Source organism: Protomyctophum parallelum, assembly GCF_964188405.1.
Source record: "Protomyctophum parallelum genome assembly, chromosome: 19".
In the NCBI taxonomy this organism is placed as follows: Eukaryota; Metazoa; Chordata; class Actinopteri; order Myctophiformes; family Myctophidae; genus Protomyctophum; species Protomyctophum parallelum.
In genome coordinates this window covers 9,243,742-9,259,640 of record NC_139717.1, presented here as the reverse complement: position 1 = coordinate 9,259,640, position 15,899 = coordinate 9,243,742, and the positions used below count along the sequence as shown (strand labels likewise).

At 40.5% G+C, this 15,899-nt stretch overlaps 2 protein-coding genes across 2 annotated transcripts; both read left to right on the top strand.

Moving 5' to 3' along the window:
• Window positions 1-816: 816 nt before the first annotated feature.
• Window positions 817-5,367, top strand: LOC310877284 (microfibril-associated glycoprotein 4-like). Its single transcript, XM_083791096.1, has 5 exons — window positions 817-967; window positions 1,780-1,837; window positions 3,514-3,631; window positions 4,147-4,301; window positions 5,135-5,367. Exons 1-5 carry the CDS (start codon window positions 867-869, stop codon window positions 5,363-5,365), a joined length of 663 nt encoding a protein of 220 aa, XP_083647222.1. The 5' UTR covers window positions 817-866; the 3' UTR covers window positions 5,366-5,367.
• A 6,961-nt stretch (window positions 5,368-12,328) lies between these two features.
• On the top strand, window positions 12,329-14,465 carry LOC310876562 (4-galactosyl-N-acetylglucosaminide 3-alpha-L-fucosyltransferase 9-like). Its single transcript, XM_083790128.1, has 2 exons — window positions 12,329-12,485; window positions 13,278-14,465. The coding sequence occupies exon 2, from the start codon at window positions 13,285-13,287 to the stop codon at window positions 14,353-14,355; it is 1,071 nt and encodes a 356-aa protein (XP_083646254.1). The 5' UTR covers window positions 12,329-12,485; window positions 13,278-13,284; the 3' UTR covers window positions 14,356-14,465.
• The last annotated feature ends 1,434 nt before the right edge of the window (window positions 14,466-15,899 follow it).

The following is a 15,899-nucleotide window of genomic DNA, read 5'->3' as shown; positions in this document are numbered from 1 at the left end:
CCAAAAATATATTTTGAATGATGTGCACAACAATAATATGTTTGATAACAAGTCGTTTTTTAGAATAGTTTGATGCAATCCGTTTAATCACTTAAACCTGCTTGCCTGACCAGAGTCCTTCAGGGCTGTATTAGTGTATTTTCTGTTTTCCGCTGATTGGTCGTCTCCGCCTACCAATAAGTAGACAGATTTCTTGCATGGTATGGCACAAGTCGGAAAACCTGCATGGTTTGCACAGAAAGTGCAATACATAATAGATCCAAACACTGATCTAAGGGAGGTTACATTACTGTCAACTGCTGCACATGCTTATTAACACAAAGGAAAAAAGATATAAACATATTATACACATACTATACAGAAATATGATTTATATATTACTTTCTTTCTTCTCCTTTCCATCCCCCAGCTAGTAGCTACTCAAGGATAGGATATATTAAAAATATGTCCCAATTGCAGGCAGGGCCATGCAGAGAGTCTGAACAGTTTGTCTGTAGTATTGATTTTAGTGCCTTTGAGTTGCTAGAGTACCATGCGGTCCATGCATAGTCAAAATAACATTGGATGAGTGAGTTCTCAGTGCATCATCATCAGTGCATAATAACCAACGAGGAAATCCTGTTGCACCACCTGAAGAAGGAATGAAGGAGAACAAAACAATCTAGTTTGGCTTGGTTCATAATCTCAACACGCTCACACTGACATGTCACTCTCATCTGGATCACAAATGGAAAGATTTAATTCAGAATTTCGATCAACCAATGATTTTGTTTTTTAAGGGGGGTTTCTGTCAGAAGCGAGGGGGTATAGAGGGTCTTTCTTTCGTGAGGAGATATAGAGGTAGAGTGATAGAAGCAGGGGTCAAGATGCTGCTGCTGCTGTTTGTATTATTGGTGTGTGTGTCTGTAAGTGTAAACGTCCACTGTGAGGACCTGTCCATGCTGCAGGACTGCGCCGTCGTCTACAGGTACTGTAGGCATTGTCACTATCACAACATATTGTCACTCAAATAATGGCAATTTGTTTTTTATTTGTTTTGTCGACTATGTGGCTTTGTGTGCGGTTAGGTTGTGTGGTTAGGGCTCACTAATCACGGTTGTTTTTTGTGTTTGTGTCTTTCTTTTTCTTTTTACGGTGCAGGTATTTTTAAGTGGGTGGAAACAAAAACATTAAAGACATACTTTTTGGATATTTCTTTTTTTTCTTATAACATTTAGGGGTTCCATAGTGACTGAAGGGCCAGTTGCACCACCTGAACTTACGTTCGGGCGGCACAACCCCTACTCATTTGGTCAACAAAAATTCCACAGGGCCGATAATATGACAAATAATTTAAATATGTTGCCGTCTCCAATGTATTCAAACTTTGTGTTTTTTTGTAAATGAATACCCTTGACCACACTACAGTGTCACACAAAAGCATCAAAAGCAGCAGGTCAACAAGCTCGAAATGCTGAGTGAAGCAACGCATTTGAGCCTGTAGATCGGCAACTTTTGCCATTTTTTAATTTGAATCCTGAAAAGGACATACAGTATGAGGTTTGAGGCTTCCACCCAACAGAGATGATATAAGAAATAAATGACATGATATATTTATATATATATATTTATACTTTTGAAATTTAAAAAATATATAGTGGAAATAGCAGTTCTACATTTAGCTCTCAGTTGTGAGCTTGTGCCTTTTCTGCTATTTTTTGAGAAATAATTTTCAAACATTTGACCAAAATGGCAATATGCAAAATAACTGCAATTATCTCAACATAATTGCGATCACAGGTATGTTTCCACCCAGAGCGGCGTCTACACCATCTACCCCAATGCTACACCAATCAAGGTCAGTACTGGACAATAACTAAGATACATTTACAGTCACTATTTTTGTATACTTAATGACTTTCACTCCACTACATTGCAAAGATATACTGTAGGCTACTTTCGACTCCAATACACTTCTAGGAAGGGAATTGTTGCAATTGCCTAGTAACCTCTTTTTGTGTTTTCTTGTGAATCAATGCCCTACTTCAGGGGTTTTCAACTGATTATGAACCAGGGACCACCACCCTGACTGAGAATCAACCTGGGGACCACTGTTGTGTTGGGAGGGGGAATATGGGCGTTGTGTGGGGGGAAAATTAACCTTCCATATTAAAATCATGTTGCTATTGTAACTTACTGTATGTATGATCGAGTAGACACATGCAATTAATTATGGGCACATTTCCTTATAATGGTGACTCAACCAGGCAATCCAATAGTTCCCTTGAGATTCTACCTCCCTTTTCTGTGGAAGTTCTTGACGTCCGACTTCCCAGTAACCGACATCGACACGTCATCATATGTCACCACGTCATTTACTGCATTTTTTCTCAACTTGTGGTCAATACAATAAATTAAAATACAAATCTTCACTTTCCTACATTACTAAAAGCATGGTCAGGGACCACATGCAATACCTTCACGGACCACCAGTGATCCACGGACCACCTGTTGAAAACCCATGCCCTACTTGATCATACAGTAGGCCTACCATCGAAAATAGCAGATCGACAAGCTCAAACTTTTTGCTATGTTGGAATTTGAATCCTGAAATGTAACAGTTTTGGACAGTAATGAGGTTTACACCCACCAGATACATTATGAATAAACCACTTAAAAGCAGATCACAACAAGTTGCATTGTGACACTTTGTGAGCTTGTGGATGAGCATTTTTAGCTCAATTTTGAAATGTGGCAAAAGTGGTTAAATGTCCTTTTCCCCTTCCTAGAACTAAGTAGTAGTGGAGTGGAAGTATCCAAAAATGCAAACACTCAAGTTAAGTAGGCCTACAGATTATATAGAGATACATCTATGTCGGGTGGAAACCGACATAGCCAATGTATAGCCAAACCTGTAACTTTTCAGGATTCAAATTCAAGAATGGCAAAAACTAGCAGATCGACAAGCTCAGAACGTGCTGTGAAGCGACACGTTTCAAGCTTGTAGATCTGCTATTTTTTATGCTTGTGTGTGACGTTGTAGTATGACCAAGTAGTAGGCATTCATTTTAGAAAAAAAATAGCTGCAAGCAGCGATAAGACGGGACCAAGCAATAAGCCCTTTTAGGCTGCTCAACAGTGCCACCTTAGGTCACCCAGCGGTATTGAACACATCTGTCACTTTGTACTTGAAGAAATCTGCCAAGGAATGAAGCAATAAGAAAAAGACTATATGCAATACGCACAACAAGCGGGTCTATTTGGGGTACGAACAGCTGCAATACCACTGGGTGACCTACAGTGGCATTGTTGAGCAGCCTAAAAGGGCCATTCACACTGAGCATTATGACTATAACTACAGCCAGCCAGCAGTGTTGTTGAGCAGCCTGCACCGCTCAGTTCACACGGGTGTGATTTCTCTTATTGCTTGGCCCCGTCTTATCGCTGCTTGCAACTATATTTTATTATTTTACTCTGTACTCTGTACTAGTAAATTAAACTGTCCCCTTTGGTTACTGTCCTACCCCCATGCAGGTGTATTGTGACATGGACACAGATGGAGGATGGACAGTCATTCAGAGGAGGATGGACAGACATGTCAACTTCCACAGACCCTGGGCTCAGTGCAAAGACGGCTTTGGAAACCCTGCAGGCGAGTAGCGCTAAAACAATAACAATAAGCCTGATTTGCAGTAGGTTAGATATAATTATACATCTTATAGGCAGATCACTTTTGGACAGAATGTCCTCTCCACCAAGGGAAGCCTATACAATGGGATATCCTCCCAGTCACTCTAAGCCAGGGAAAGCCCCACCTTGTATACTTCCTTTCCTTATTCCTGACAAAGACCCGCAAGGATTGAAACATAGTATCTCTTTTTCGTTAAATAAAGTTTGGGAGCTCAAGACCGGTGTGCAGACTTCCTACCTTCTCATACTTTTTGGTATACGGTTTGTTGCCATTTACAGATAAAAAAAAAAAAAAGATTATATATATATATATATATATATATATATATATATATATAAATCCATTCCCATTTAAAAACATTGGCAGAATCCGCCTTCATACAATGAAAATAGTGAAAATATAACCATCTTACAAGCTCACAGCGTGTCACCCCCCCCCCCCCCCCCCCCCCCCCCCCCCCCCCCCCCCCCCAACAGGCGAGTTCTGGCTGGGACTGGACCACATGCATCTCCTCACCAAGCACCATCGGTACCATCTGAGGCTCGATCTGGAGGACTTTGAGGGGAACACGTCCTTCGCCCTTTACTCCCACTTCTCTGTGGGCTCCGAGGCCACGGACTACAAGCTGCAGGTCCAAAGAAAGTTTGACATATAACAACCATAGACTTTAGGAAAAAAAAGAAAACACTATCCGTGGCGTATCCGTCAATCTATACTACATGGTAAAATGGTGCATTTATATCGGGCCCTTATCCAAGGCGCTTTACATAGATTGTGCATTACATTCACCCATTCACACACACTTTAATACACCGATGGTGGATGAAACCATGCAAGGCACTAACCTGCACATCGGGAGCAATTAGGCGTTCATTGTCTTGCTCAAGGACACTTCGACACTAAGGGCTATATATCTTGTGCCACCCCTTAAACCTTTTCCCTAAACTTATATGCCATTTTTTACTATTTTAAAAAACATTTTAAAATAGTTAAAATAGCTGATCTACAAGCTCACAACGTGTAGATGTACTGTAGATCGGCTAGTTGAACAATTTTTTCAACCATTTTCAAAATAGTAAAAAATGGCAAATAAGTTTAGGGATAAGGGATAAGGGTGGCGCAAGATGGAGCCCTAACTCTACTAACTCTATACTAACACAATTGGCCGGTGTTCTGTCTACTCAGTCTGTGTCTCAGAGGAGGGCTGTGGACAGTTCAGAAACCCACCTACCAGTGACATCATCATGGGGTCATGGGGCTTGGCGTCAGGGCTTCTATTCCTGTAAAACAAAAAAGCCCTCCTATATGACACACAGACCGAGGAGATTTTTCTTAGCTTTTTATCATGAGCGTTGGTGAGGGCCAATTATTATTAGGAAGGATGTTGAAAAATAGGAGAAGTCGTCCTTTAAGACGAGTGAAGAGTGCTCAAGTTAAATTGTAAACTGTCCCACACCGTCGTAGGTGTCGGGCTTCAAGGAGGGAGGCGCGGGGGACTCCATGACGCATCGCAACGGACACAAGTTCTCCACCTTCGACAAGAACCAGGAGCAGTGGAACAGGACCTGCGCCAATCAGTACCACGGTGCATTCTGGCAGGACCACCACAGCTGTCACTACAACAACCCCAATGGATTCTACCCGTGGCAGAATCAAATATTCGCCATATCCATGAAGATCAGACGTGATTATTAAGCACTTGAACCCTGGCATGCGTTTTGAACACATTTGAACATGTAGATCCGTTTATTTCCATAGGACACACGTTTGTCTTGATGACTGAATTTTTTACAAGAATTTGAAATCTGCCATTATAAGCAACATAATAAATACATGCATTTTAATATCTACAATGCCTCACTGCCTGTCATTCACTATACGTTCTGTCCTGTGGATGTTTTCCATGGGAACGTAGTGAATCAGGCTGGAACCCAGACTATAATAAAAGGGCACCTGTCTGCAATTTACAAACCAGACGCAGAAATACTTTTTCTGCTCCTGTGATTGCTTGTATAGTAGGCAATTGTATGTCTTACTGTCTGGATGAATACATAGGACCAGACAACAAGCCCTCATGGCTTTTTTTCCCAGTTTAACTGCACCTTTGTACTTGTGCATTTTTTTTTGCACAACTGTACGGTAAGGTATTCAAGCAGTAAATAAAAAAAATCATAGTCAGTCTCCTTGCCGTGACAATTAAGTCACCTAAATGTCAACCTAAAGCGGTAATCAAGCAATACAAAGAATCCATAGTCAGTCTCCCTGACATGACAAACGTCACCCAAAGCTTAATCCACAGTGAATCTCTAGCAGCTCACACCCTGCTTTTTAAAATGAGTCAATCATTTTCAAAAACAAGTCTCTCAGCGCACTCCCAGTGCCTATATAATGTATGCTTCGGTGTCTCGCCCCAAAACACAGCAGATATCCACAACGCCTTGCATCTGGCTTGTACATGTTTGGCCGGCCACACCATGACACAACAAAGTACAGTATAATGTTGACATCAACATTTTCACCTAAATGTTTTTGCCATGGACAATTGGACATACAAGACAGATAGAGTTCAATAATAAATATTGTAAAAAAAATAATGGGGCACAATATTTCCTCTTTAAGATACTGGGGTATAGAGAAGGTCGAGAGACCCCCTCGCGTTGGTGACCACAATCGACTCCTACTTCAACGTGAAGCTTTTTATATACACTCAACACTATGGCTCCTCCAGGGCTGAATGAGGAATTTGATGTCAAACCATTTTTGGGATAATTTTATTTTTAGGTTTCATTCTTTCATTCAAACTTTGTTTGTGTACACTGTTTTTCTTGCCATTTTTTGTTGTCCTTATGCTGTGTCCTCATTATTGTCTCCACCAGGCCGAAGGCATGGGGGGAGAGTATGTTTTGCACTCCGTCCGTCCGTCCGTGTGTCCGTCCGTGTGTGTGTCCGTGAGCAGCTAATCTCGGCCACCGTTAACCCGGTCGATGCCAAATTTTGCACACACACTCCCTGGATGCCAACGATGAACCTCTGCCCCAAACTTTCCAGAACGGCCTGTTATAGCGCCACCAGGAGCCCGCTTTGTGCAAAACAAGTTTTTGCACAGTACACCTACAGATTTTGTCCAAACATCGCGCAAATTGGTACACAGTCTCTCTAGAGCCATTCAACGAAACGGGTCTTTCAGATTTCTCAGACTCCATCCTGATTGGTTAAGATTGGCTTCCAAAGTTCACAGGAGTGCTCCGTTTCAAACAAAATGCTGCAAATCATGAACACATCGCGTGATTTCCGTGAAATTGTGCACGCACATTCCCACTAGGCCGAGGAAGAAATGCCACATGAACAATTTCAACTCAGCCTCAAGGTGGCGCTATAACTGGCCGAAAAGTGTTTTTACCTCTAACTGCACGGATCTGTGGATAACTTTGTATGCCAACTCCCTAGTTTACTTTTGTTGCCCTTTTATCCAACCACCAGATGAAGGCAAGCTGCAATGTCCTACATTCCTATCCTGGTGGAGACCTGTGCCCAGAAGGGCACTTTTTCAAGTTTTGTACTGTAATTGCAGAACCTTACAATGTTGTTGCTATTGCTATTATGGTCTCCTTTTATAGGCAGTATTGTATTTTTTATTATTTGTAATGTTTTTACTGGTTTGCAGCTTATTAATCATTTTGTCTGCACCACTATACTTCCCTATTCTACTTGGGTTCTAAAGAGTTGGCCTTAGTGCCACTATTTTTAATATAATTAGAGTCCTCGGCTTGATATGCCCTTCATGCTAATGGCAGCCATATCCTTTCAGATGCGGTGGGTGTGTCTTGCTTGATTCCCTTTATTGCAACAGACCTTGTTGACGAGATTATATTAGCCTATTGAGTTGAAATGGAAAATGTAATTTAAAAAAAATAAAAGTGACACGTTGTGAGCTTGTAGATTGGCTATTTTCAAATAAGTATGCATAGGTTTTGTAATGATGATCAAAATCTAGGCCTACAAAGCAACTAGTATAACTAAAGTTTAAAAATAATTGTAGTGGAGTAAAAAGTACATTATTTACTAATTAAAATGTAAAAGTATTAGTAAATTGGAAACACTCCAGTAAAGTAAAAATAAATCCTAAAAAGTGCACTTAAGTGCACTACTTGAGTAAATCTCACTTTACACTATCGGGGTCAGGGTCATCCCTATATGTTCTCTGGGTTCTATGTTCCCTGCTTACCAAAGGGGGTTAGGGTTATGGTTGTAAGGGAACATAGAACCTGCATTCAGGGAGCTTCATTTTACATACCGGTAATTCTTACATAGTTTTCCCTCACCACTTTGTCATTACTGTAGCCTTTAGGAAATCACACCTGAACTGGGCGTGACAAGTGCGCACCAGCCTACCGCATCCTGCAGTGTTCATCGCAGAACCTGTTAAACAGCCACAGACATGCAGATATAGCCATGCAGGCATACAACCATAGACACACAACACGAACCACAACTACACAAACACACAGGTTTCTAACAGGGCCATAGACACAACACGAACCACAAACACAGGTTGAGATACTGTAGTACAGGGCCCTATTTTTGTCAGTTCCTTACCCCTTATCCCTAAACTTCTTTGCCTTTTTTGAGGGTTGTGTTTGAGGGTTTGTGTAAACAACAAACATTGTCCTAACACAAACATTGTCCTAACACAAACATTGAATGCCATTGACAATGAATTGCCAGCATTGAGGGTTTGCGTAAACACAAACATTGAAGACGAAGGTGAGGACACAAATTCTGATTGGCCGGAATGAGATGATGGGAGATGTGAAATTGTGATTGTCGGAATGAGACGATGTATGATGACGTATGATGATAAGAGCGCCCTTCACTTCACATGGTTGTGATTTTTTTTTTTACCAATTTGAAAAACATTTTAAGTATTAAAACATGTTTTTCAAAATAGTAAAAAAAAAGCTAAGAAGTTTAGGGATAAGGACAGAATAGAGCGCTAAGGGCTCTATTTTCATCAGTGCTAAACCCCTTATTCCTAAACGTCTTTGCCTTTAACTATTTTGAAAAACTTTTTAAATAGTTAAAACAGCCAATCTACAAGCTCACAACGTGTCAATGTAGATCAGCTAGTTGAAGTATTCAAAAATGTTTTTTTGTAGGGATAAGGGGTTTAGCATGGACAAAAATAGAGCCTATGGCAAGCTAGGAAGAGGAAAGGAGTGGTTGGCAGTGGCAGATCAGTGATTGGCAGATATGTAGATTTCCGCAACAAAAAAAACTTCAGTTCAGTTTTTACTTTATTTCTTTTACATGGATGGCCATAGAAATGTTACTTTTCCTCATTCGGCTTTTGTGATTTTCGTTTTTTATACAAAAGTTCATGACAGCAAAGTAAAAGCTTATTCGAATATCCTTGATTCAAACGGCATGGAAAATATATCTTTCCCAGTTTCAGCATTCCCGTCAATACAGCGTGCCATAAACTTCCCATTTCACATTTAAGTTCACATTGAACAGAGCGTTTGTCACTTGGAAGCCCGGAGCCCTGCTGTGGGGAAAGTGAGGGCTAGACAGACAGACAGACACAGATCAATCACTTTGCTAGAGTGACCATGACGGAGCTTGTAATCAGTGACTTTTCCAAGCTATTACATACTACTTTATTGACTTGCAATGGTGTAGACTTGCTCCATAAGTCATAAAGGAAGAACGCCTCAAGCTGCGTTAGATAAACGGAGTTGCACCACTCAGTTCACACGGGTGTGATTTTCTGCATTGAGTGCAATCCAGCATGGAGGAAACATAAAGGACCCAAATGAACGAGCCAACTTAAGACACGTTGCATGACATGGATCGCAGCTAATTACGATGCAAATAAATAATGTTCAACAAAATATCCAAGCACAGCGGTGTTTGTTCACAGCATTTTCACAAAGGCACGCAATTACCTTTGTGACATGGCACTGTTGAGTATAGGTGTCAGAATGAATTACATGCTGGTGTGCTAAGATCTGACAAAAATACAATATATTAATTTTATCATAACCACTTGGGCCTACATATTAAAGCACAAAGTTATGTTTATATTTGTGCATAATGCCTAGTGAGCATGCAGGTCAGCTATTTTCGATGAACAGATTTAACGTGGAGATTAACAATCAATAAATAACCCCCAATCTACATTGTAGGCTTATTGTATCATGCTAATAAGTGTTGAATCATAGCATACCACGTGTTATCATAGGCAATCAAATACATCACTGTTCATTGTCAACAGCCCAGACTACTACAACTAGAAAAGACGCTTTTCAGTTTTACACTGAATGTGAAATAGCAGTTTGACCACACACCCACAGATGTAAAATAAAGGGGCATGAAAGATTTCTGCAGATTTTTGCTATGGAAGCAATTAAAGGGACATTTCACCGCTAGAAGAAACTGCAGTCTCAGTATGAATAATATTTGTAGTAGATAACTTAATAATTTGAAATTTGCACCTTATGGACAGAAAAACAATGAAGTCTAGTGTATTTGCCTAGGGTTTGACTGGATAGCTGAATTCCTACAATGACCATAATACTTTGGTGCATTGCCCCTCCTTGTGGAGAGGAGAGGGGGAAGGCTGCGTGGAGGTGTGACTTGTACCCCAAGAAGGAAGTGGGTAGTGAGACCACATTTTCCTGACAAATTTTGGTCATGATGGCATCATGACTAAAATATCTAAAAACACATAAAAGCCCCCAGGATTGGAAAGTGTTTGTGTCCTAAACATAATTAAAATACGATCGGGTTGCAAAAGGGGTGAAGTGGCCACTTCACCCCTTTAAATCTATAATAGCTTGTTCCTTCAATAAGGTCAGTTGTAGTGAAAGTGGGGCGAGTTCATATGGGTCGAGTCCATGATGTCCTGATTTTGCTGAGATAACACTCTCTTCCTCACAGCTTGTCCTTGTACCGTATGAGCGCAAGCCTCATCTTTCCATCCAATCTTTAGTCGGCAAATGAGTAGTATTTTTTTTTTTTATTGTTTTCTATAATTATTATCGCACGATTTTGTTCCACCATACCAAGTATTTAACCAAACAAAGAAAAGTGGCACTGCCATTCTCCTCCCACTGAGATTACAACCTCCAACCCTGACAACGTTGCTGTCACTCTATACTGAGATGGACAGGCAGCACTTCTGAGCAACATGACGACATACAGCATCATGAGGGACGTAGTGATATTTATGTACTACTCAAGTACTGTACTTAAGTAAAATGTTGATGTATTTTTACTGGAGTATTTCGAATTTTCAATACTTTTACTCCACTACATCCCAGAGAACGGTATTGTACTTTTTTACTCCACTACAATTAGTTACTTTGAAGATTCAGATTATTATTACAAAATATGCATTAACCATTTCAGTCCTACACACTTCGGCTATTTGAAAATAGCTACAAGCAACGTGTCACATTACATCATAATGTAGATCTGCAAAAGGTTTTTATACATTTGAAAACGTGTGAAGTGGGACATCTGCATAGGGCGTAGGCCTACTTTTGGTACTGGAAGTATACTTTAATGCCAATAGCCTACTTGTGGACCTTTACACAAATACAATTCTGAATACAGGATTGTAATTCAGAGAATTTCTACATTGTGGTGTTGATACTTTTCTTCTTCTTCGGTTTTTACGTCTGGAGACTCCCTTCCAGGACAGGTTTACTTTAGTAAACACAGGCCTACATCTACTGTACCACCACTGTTAGAGACCCTGGAATATAAACCCTATTGTAGTATATAGTGATGAAGAGCCGGGTCACCAAAGCAATGGAGAAGCTACCAAGTGACTAGCCTGACCCCCCTCCGCTCCTCCCCGCCATGGTAGAAATTTATATTTTGGGTCTTGAGCTAAAACATTTTTGGGAAACACTGATTTAGAGTAGGCCTATTGTGTGTTTCTAATTGAAAAGGTTAACAGCTAAAGTTACCCAACAGCTGCCATTTTTCAATTCTCACCAAAACGTGCTCCAGTGCCATGCAAACTACAGCCCCCATCACTCGTCTTCAACCACCTCATGTTTGTCTACGTGAAGTTGTTCGAAAAAACTGAACAATAGAAACAAATATTTACATGCACATGTCATCCCATGGAACCATGCATGCAAATATTAATTTGTGGGAATTGACTAGAAGTCAGGCCAACTCATTTTAAAGAATATAATCAGTTGGTCAGTATTGTCTGGTACCAATAATGAGGAAATATTTAGAGAATACCTATTTACACACACCTCGACAGTGGGCGCAGGGCCAATAAGGCAATCATGGAAGGAGGTAGGGCCATCATTCTTCATTCACCATTCTTTTGGTAAAGAATTAGACTACTTTATTGAATAAAGGAAATATTTACAGAATACATCACACAATAAAGCTAAAAATCAAGCTGACAGAACAGACAGAACTTTTTGTGTCCGCCCACCCAAAATGATATTCCTAAAGAAAATAGTTTTCTTTTCTCTTTTTTATTGGGGGGGGGGGGGGGGTCTGTTCCGTCAGCTTGTTTTGCGTCATTGTGGTGTCTACGTGGACCTACCACGGGTCGCTAACAAAGTCTGAAAGAGAAGCATGTGGCTGGCAGGGCACACACGGAACTAGAGGCAAGCACACCGACACTATGGGAGCAAGAAGCAAACCACCTATGTAGATGCACCAAGGCTTGACAGCTTTAAATACAGAATGTGTATGAATAGAGAAGCTTAAGCGTTGCGTGGTGCACAAGTTATCAGTAACTGCAAACAGGTGCTCGTTGGAGAGGGATCACTAATTATAGGTAAATATATCTACATTTATTTGGGTGAACTAAATGCTATGCACTTGGACCCATTCAGCCCTGTATTTGTATGACGTGACGTCACTGCCGTGGTATCACTGTGCTATCCGTCGTCGTGGCAACAGTGCTCTTAACCATTTGGAATCTATGTCATGTATCAGATGACAGATCCCCATGGCCCCGTGTTGACCCAACGTGTCATAGACAAGTTATTTTTTTAAACACTAGTTATACTAGTTTGGCCCGTGCTTTCAACTGACCATTTATATCCTGGGTTGGAACAGAAAGAGCAGACTGTGTACTGCGTTAGGTACCTGGAGGCTTGTATTACGGTGCACTTGTCATTTACACAGGAATTGCAGCATAAAACAAATTACAAAGGTGAGCTAGAGTGTTATTTTAAAAAATGTTGAAAAAAAAATACATGATAGAATGTAATTATTTATGGATGTGATATATATTTTGTTTACTGTGAATTGTTAAGTCGTCTACTGCAGATTACAGTAGCCTACATCCTAACTTTGACTAAGGGTTAGGTTGTTATGAGGAGTGTTAGGAGTCAAGTCTGGGAAAGACAATGTTTGAGTATTACACACACACACACACACACACACACACACACACACACACACACACACACACACACACACACACACACACACACACACACACACACACACACACACACACACACACACACACACACACACACACACACACACACACACACACACACACACACACACAGTGAAACAAACTGCTGTCAACTAACTTGTTAATTTTGCTCAACAGGAGAAAGATGCCATTTTTAAACAAGCCTTCACATCTTGAGATGATAATGGCTTTAGGAGTGGGGTGCACAATAATAGCATTTTTCATTTACTTTGAGGAGAAATCTCATGCATGCACTTCTGAAATGCATGAAATCAGTGACATTCTGCCATTGGAGGTCCACACCAAGCCGATTGTCATTGTGTGGACTCCGCCACTCGGTGTAAAGTTTGATTTCAGGGACTGTATGACCTACTTTAACATAGATAGCTGTGAGTTGACATATGACAAATCTCTATACAATAAAGCAGATGCCATCATTATCTATCATAAGCACATTCAATGGAACTTGGAAAACCTTCCAAAAGCAAGGCCCCATTTCCAAAAATGGATTTGGTATAATGTAGAGTCACCGACTCATACAGTAAAAATACCAGGTCTGAAAAATCAGTTCAATCTGACACTGAGCTACAGACGAGATGCTGACATCACAGCAAGGTATGAGCTAACAAAGAAAACCGTGACAGGTGATTTTGTCTTGCCAAAGAAAGACAAGGTGGTCTGTTGGATTGTGTCCAACGGGGTTTCAGCCGGGGTAGGTGCCAGGAAGAAATACTTTAATGAATTCAGTAAGTACATCAATGTCCACGTCTTTGGTGAGGCTTACTCAAGACGGCTGAGCTTGAAGGACTATTACCCAACCATCGCTAGTTGCAAGTTTTACCTTGCATTTGAAAACTCCATTCACAGAGACTACATCACAGAAAAGGTGAACGGACCTTTGGCAGTGGGAACGGTGCCAGTCGTTCTGGGCCCACCAAGAGAGAATTATGAAGAGTTCTTCCCACCCGGCTCTTTCATTCATATCAATGACTTCCCAGATGCCAGAACACTGGCAGAGTATTTGCTTCAGTTGGACAAGGATGATACAAAGTACATGCAGTACTTCAACTGGAGAAAGTTGCTCAAAGCTACACCGCATCTACTGTCAACACAGAACGAGTTCACTCAACCCATTTGTCTAGCCTGTGATCACATTTCACGGGACAATGGTTACAGTATTGTACATAATCTCAATGACTGGTTCTTTTCATACTGACTGGTGGTGATGATGAATATTACAGGTCCTGTGATATTTGTGTGTGTTAAAGTTAAAGCTCTGTATTTTGAAATTATAGTGTGTTGTCAGTAACGGTGATATCCTGTCTCTCCAGCCCTTCAATAAATGTATAATATATTTGCAGGTGAGTTGCCAAGTGTGTACACTCAATGCATGTAATTCACTTCATAAGACTTTTGGGTTCATTTTCCATGTGTCTATTTCAGAAATAGCTAGAATATTCACTCTACAAGCCCAAGCCTTTTGAAAAATTCGAAAGATTTTGGAATACCGGTATTTGGGAAGATGCCCCAAATATATGTTGCAGAGATTACACAGTTTTGGGAAATACCCAGTCTGAGTTCCCACGAGGTTCAATAATAGTGGATGCAATCCTGTTTAGTATTTATATACATAATAATCACCTCAGTTTTCAGTAATTGTAGCTGCGGATGACACATTTTTAACACGTTTAACTCAGACTTCTGTCATTCTTTTTTTAACCCTTGAAACGGCAATGGTTGCTGGGAGCTTGTACGATAGAGAATTTCACCCTCTGCTTTATATACCTGTAATGGAGATTGACTCGATGTTGAAATATCAGACGCTTATGTTACTTTTATTGTTTTTCATTTGTCTTTAATCACACACACACACACACACACACACACACACACACACACACACACACACACACACACACACACACACACACACACACACACACACACACACACACACACACACACACACACACACACACACACACACACACAGCATTGTATAGAACACAAATGCATCACTTACACACACTTTGTGCTACTTAAAATGTAATATTTTAACGGTGCCGGAGATTAGCTGTACACAGACGGATGGACGGACGGACACACACACGGACGGAGCGCAAAACATACTCTCAAGACACAATCCAGCCTCTCGGAGACATTGCATATGTCGTGAATATATAAAATTAAAAGCTTTGACCCCAAGACGGATCCCTGTGGGACCCCACAAGTGACTGTTGATGATTCAGATCTATCATTATTAATTTGTACGTATTGAGTTCTGTTTTCTAGATAGTTTTTAATCCATGCATTTGCAACCCCTCTAACACCATATCTATTTAATTTATCCAGTAGTAATCTATGATCTATAAATAGTCCCACAGTATATTCATTATTTTCGGTGTTGGTAGATATTTTATCTATAAGTTCCATAACTGCCATGGTAGCCTACTGTGCTCACAAATCAAAACAAACGCACGTCCATACACGCAGTCAAGGTGTCACTGTCTACCAATGTTAACCATCTCAAACCCTCACTCTAACCTAACCTCCCACGGGGAAGCACACATAAAAATAACCTAAGAGTGTTTAATTATTTAATAATTTCGTTTTATGAAGGTTTACATTTTATACTGTGAATTAATTGCACTAGCAAAGTGTAACATGCAGTGAGGACGGAACGTTTGTTCTACCCCATGGGTTCTCTGGGGTCCTAATATAAGGAGTGCAGCTTCCGGTTCCCCATGGAAAGAAACACGT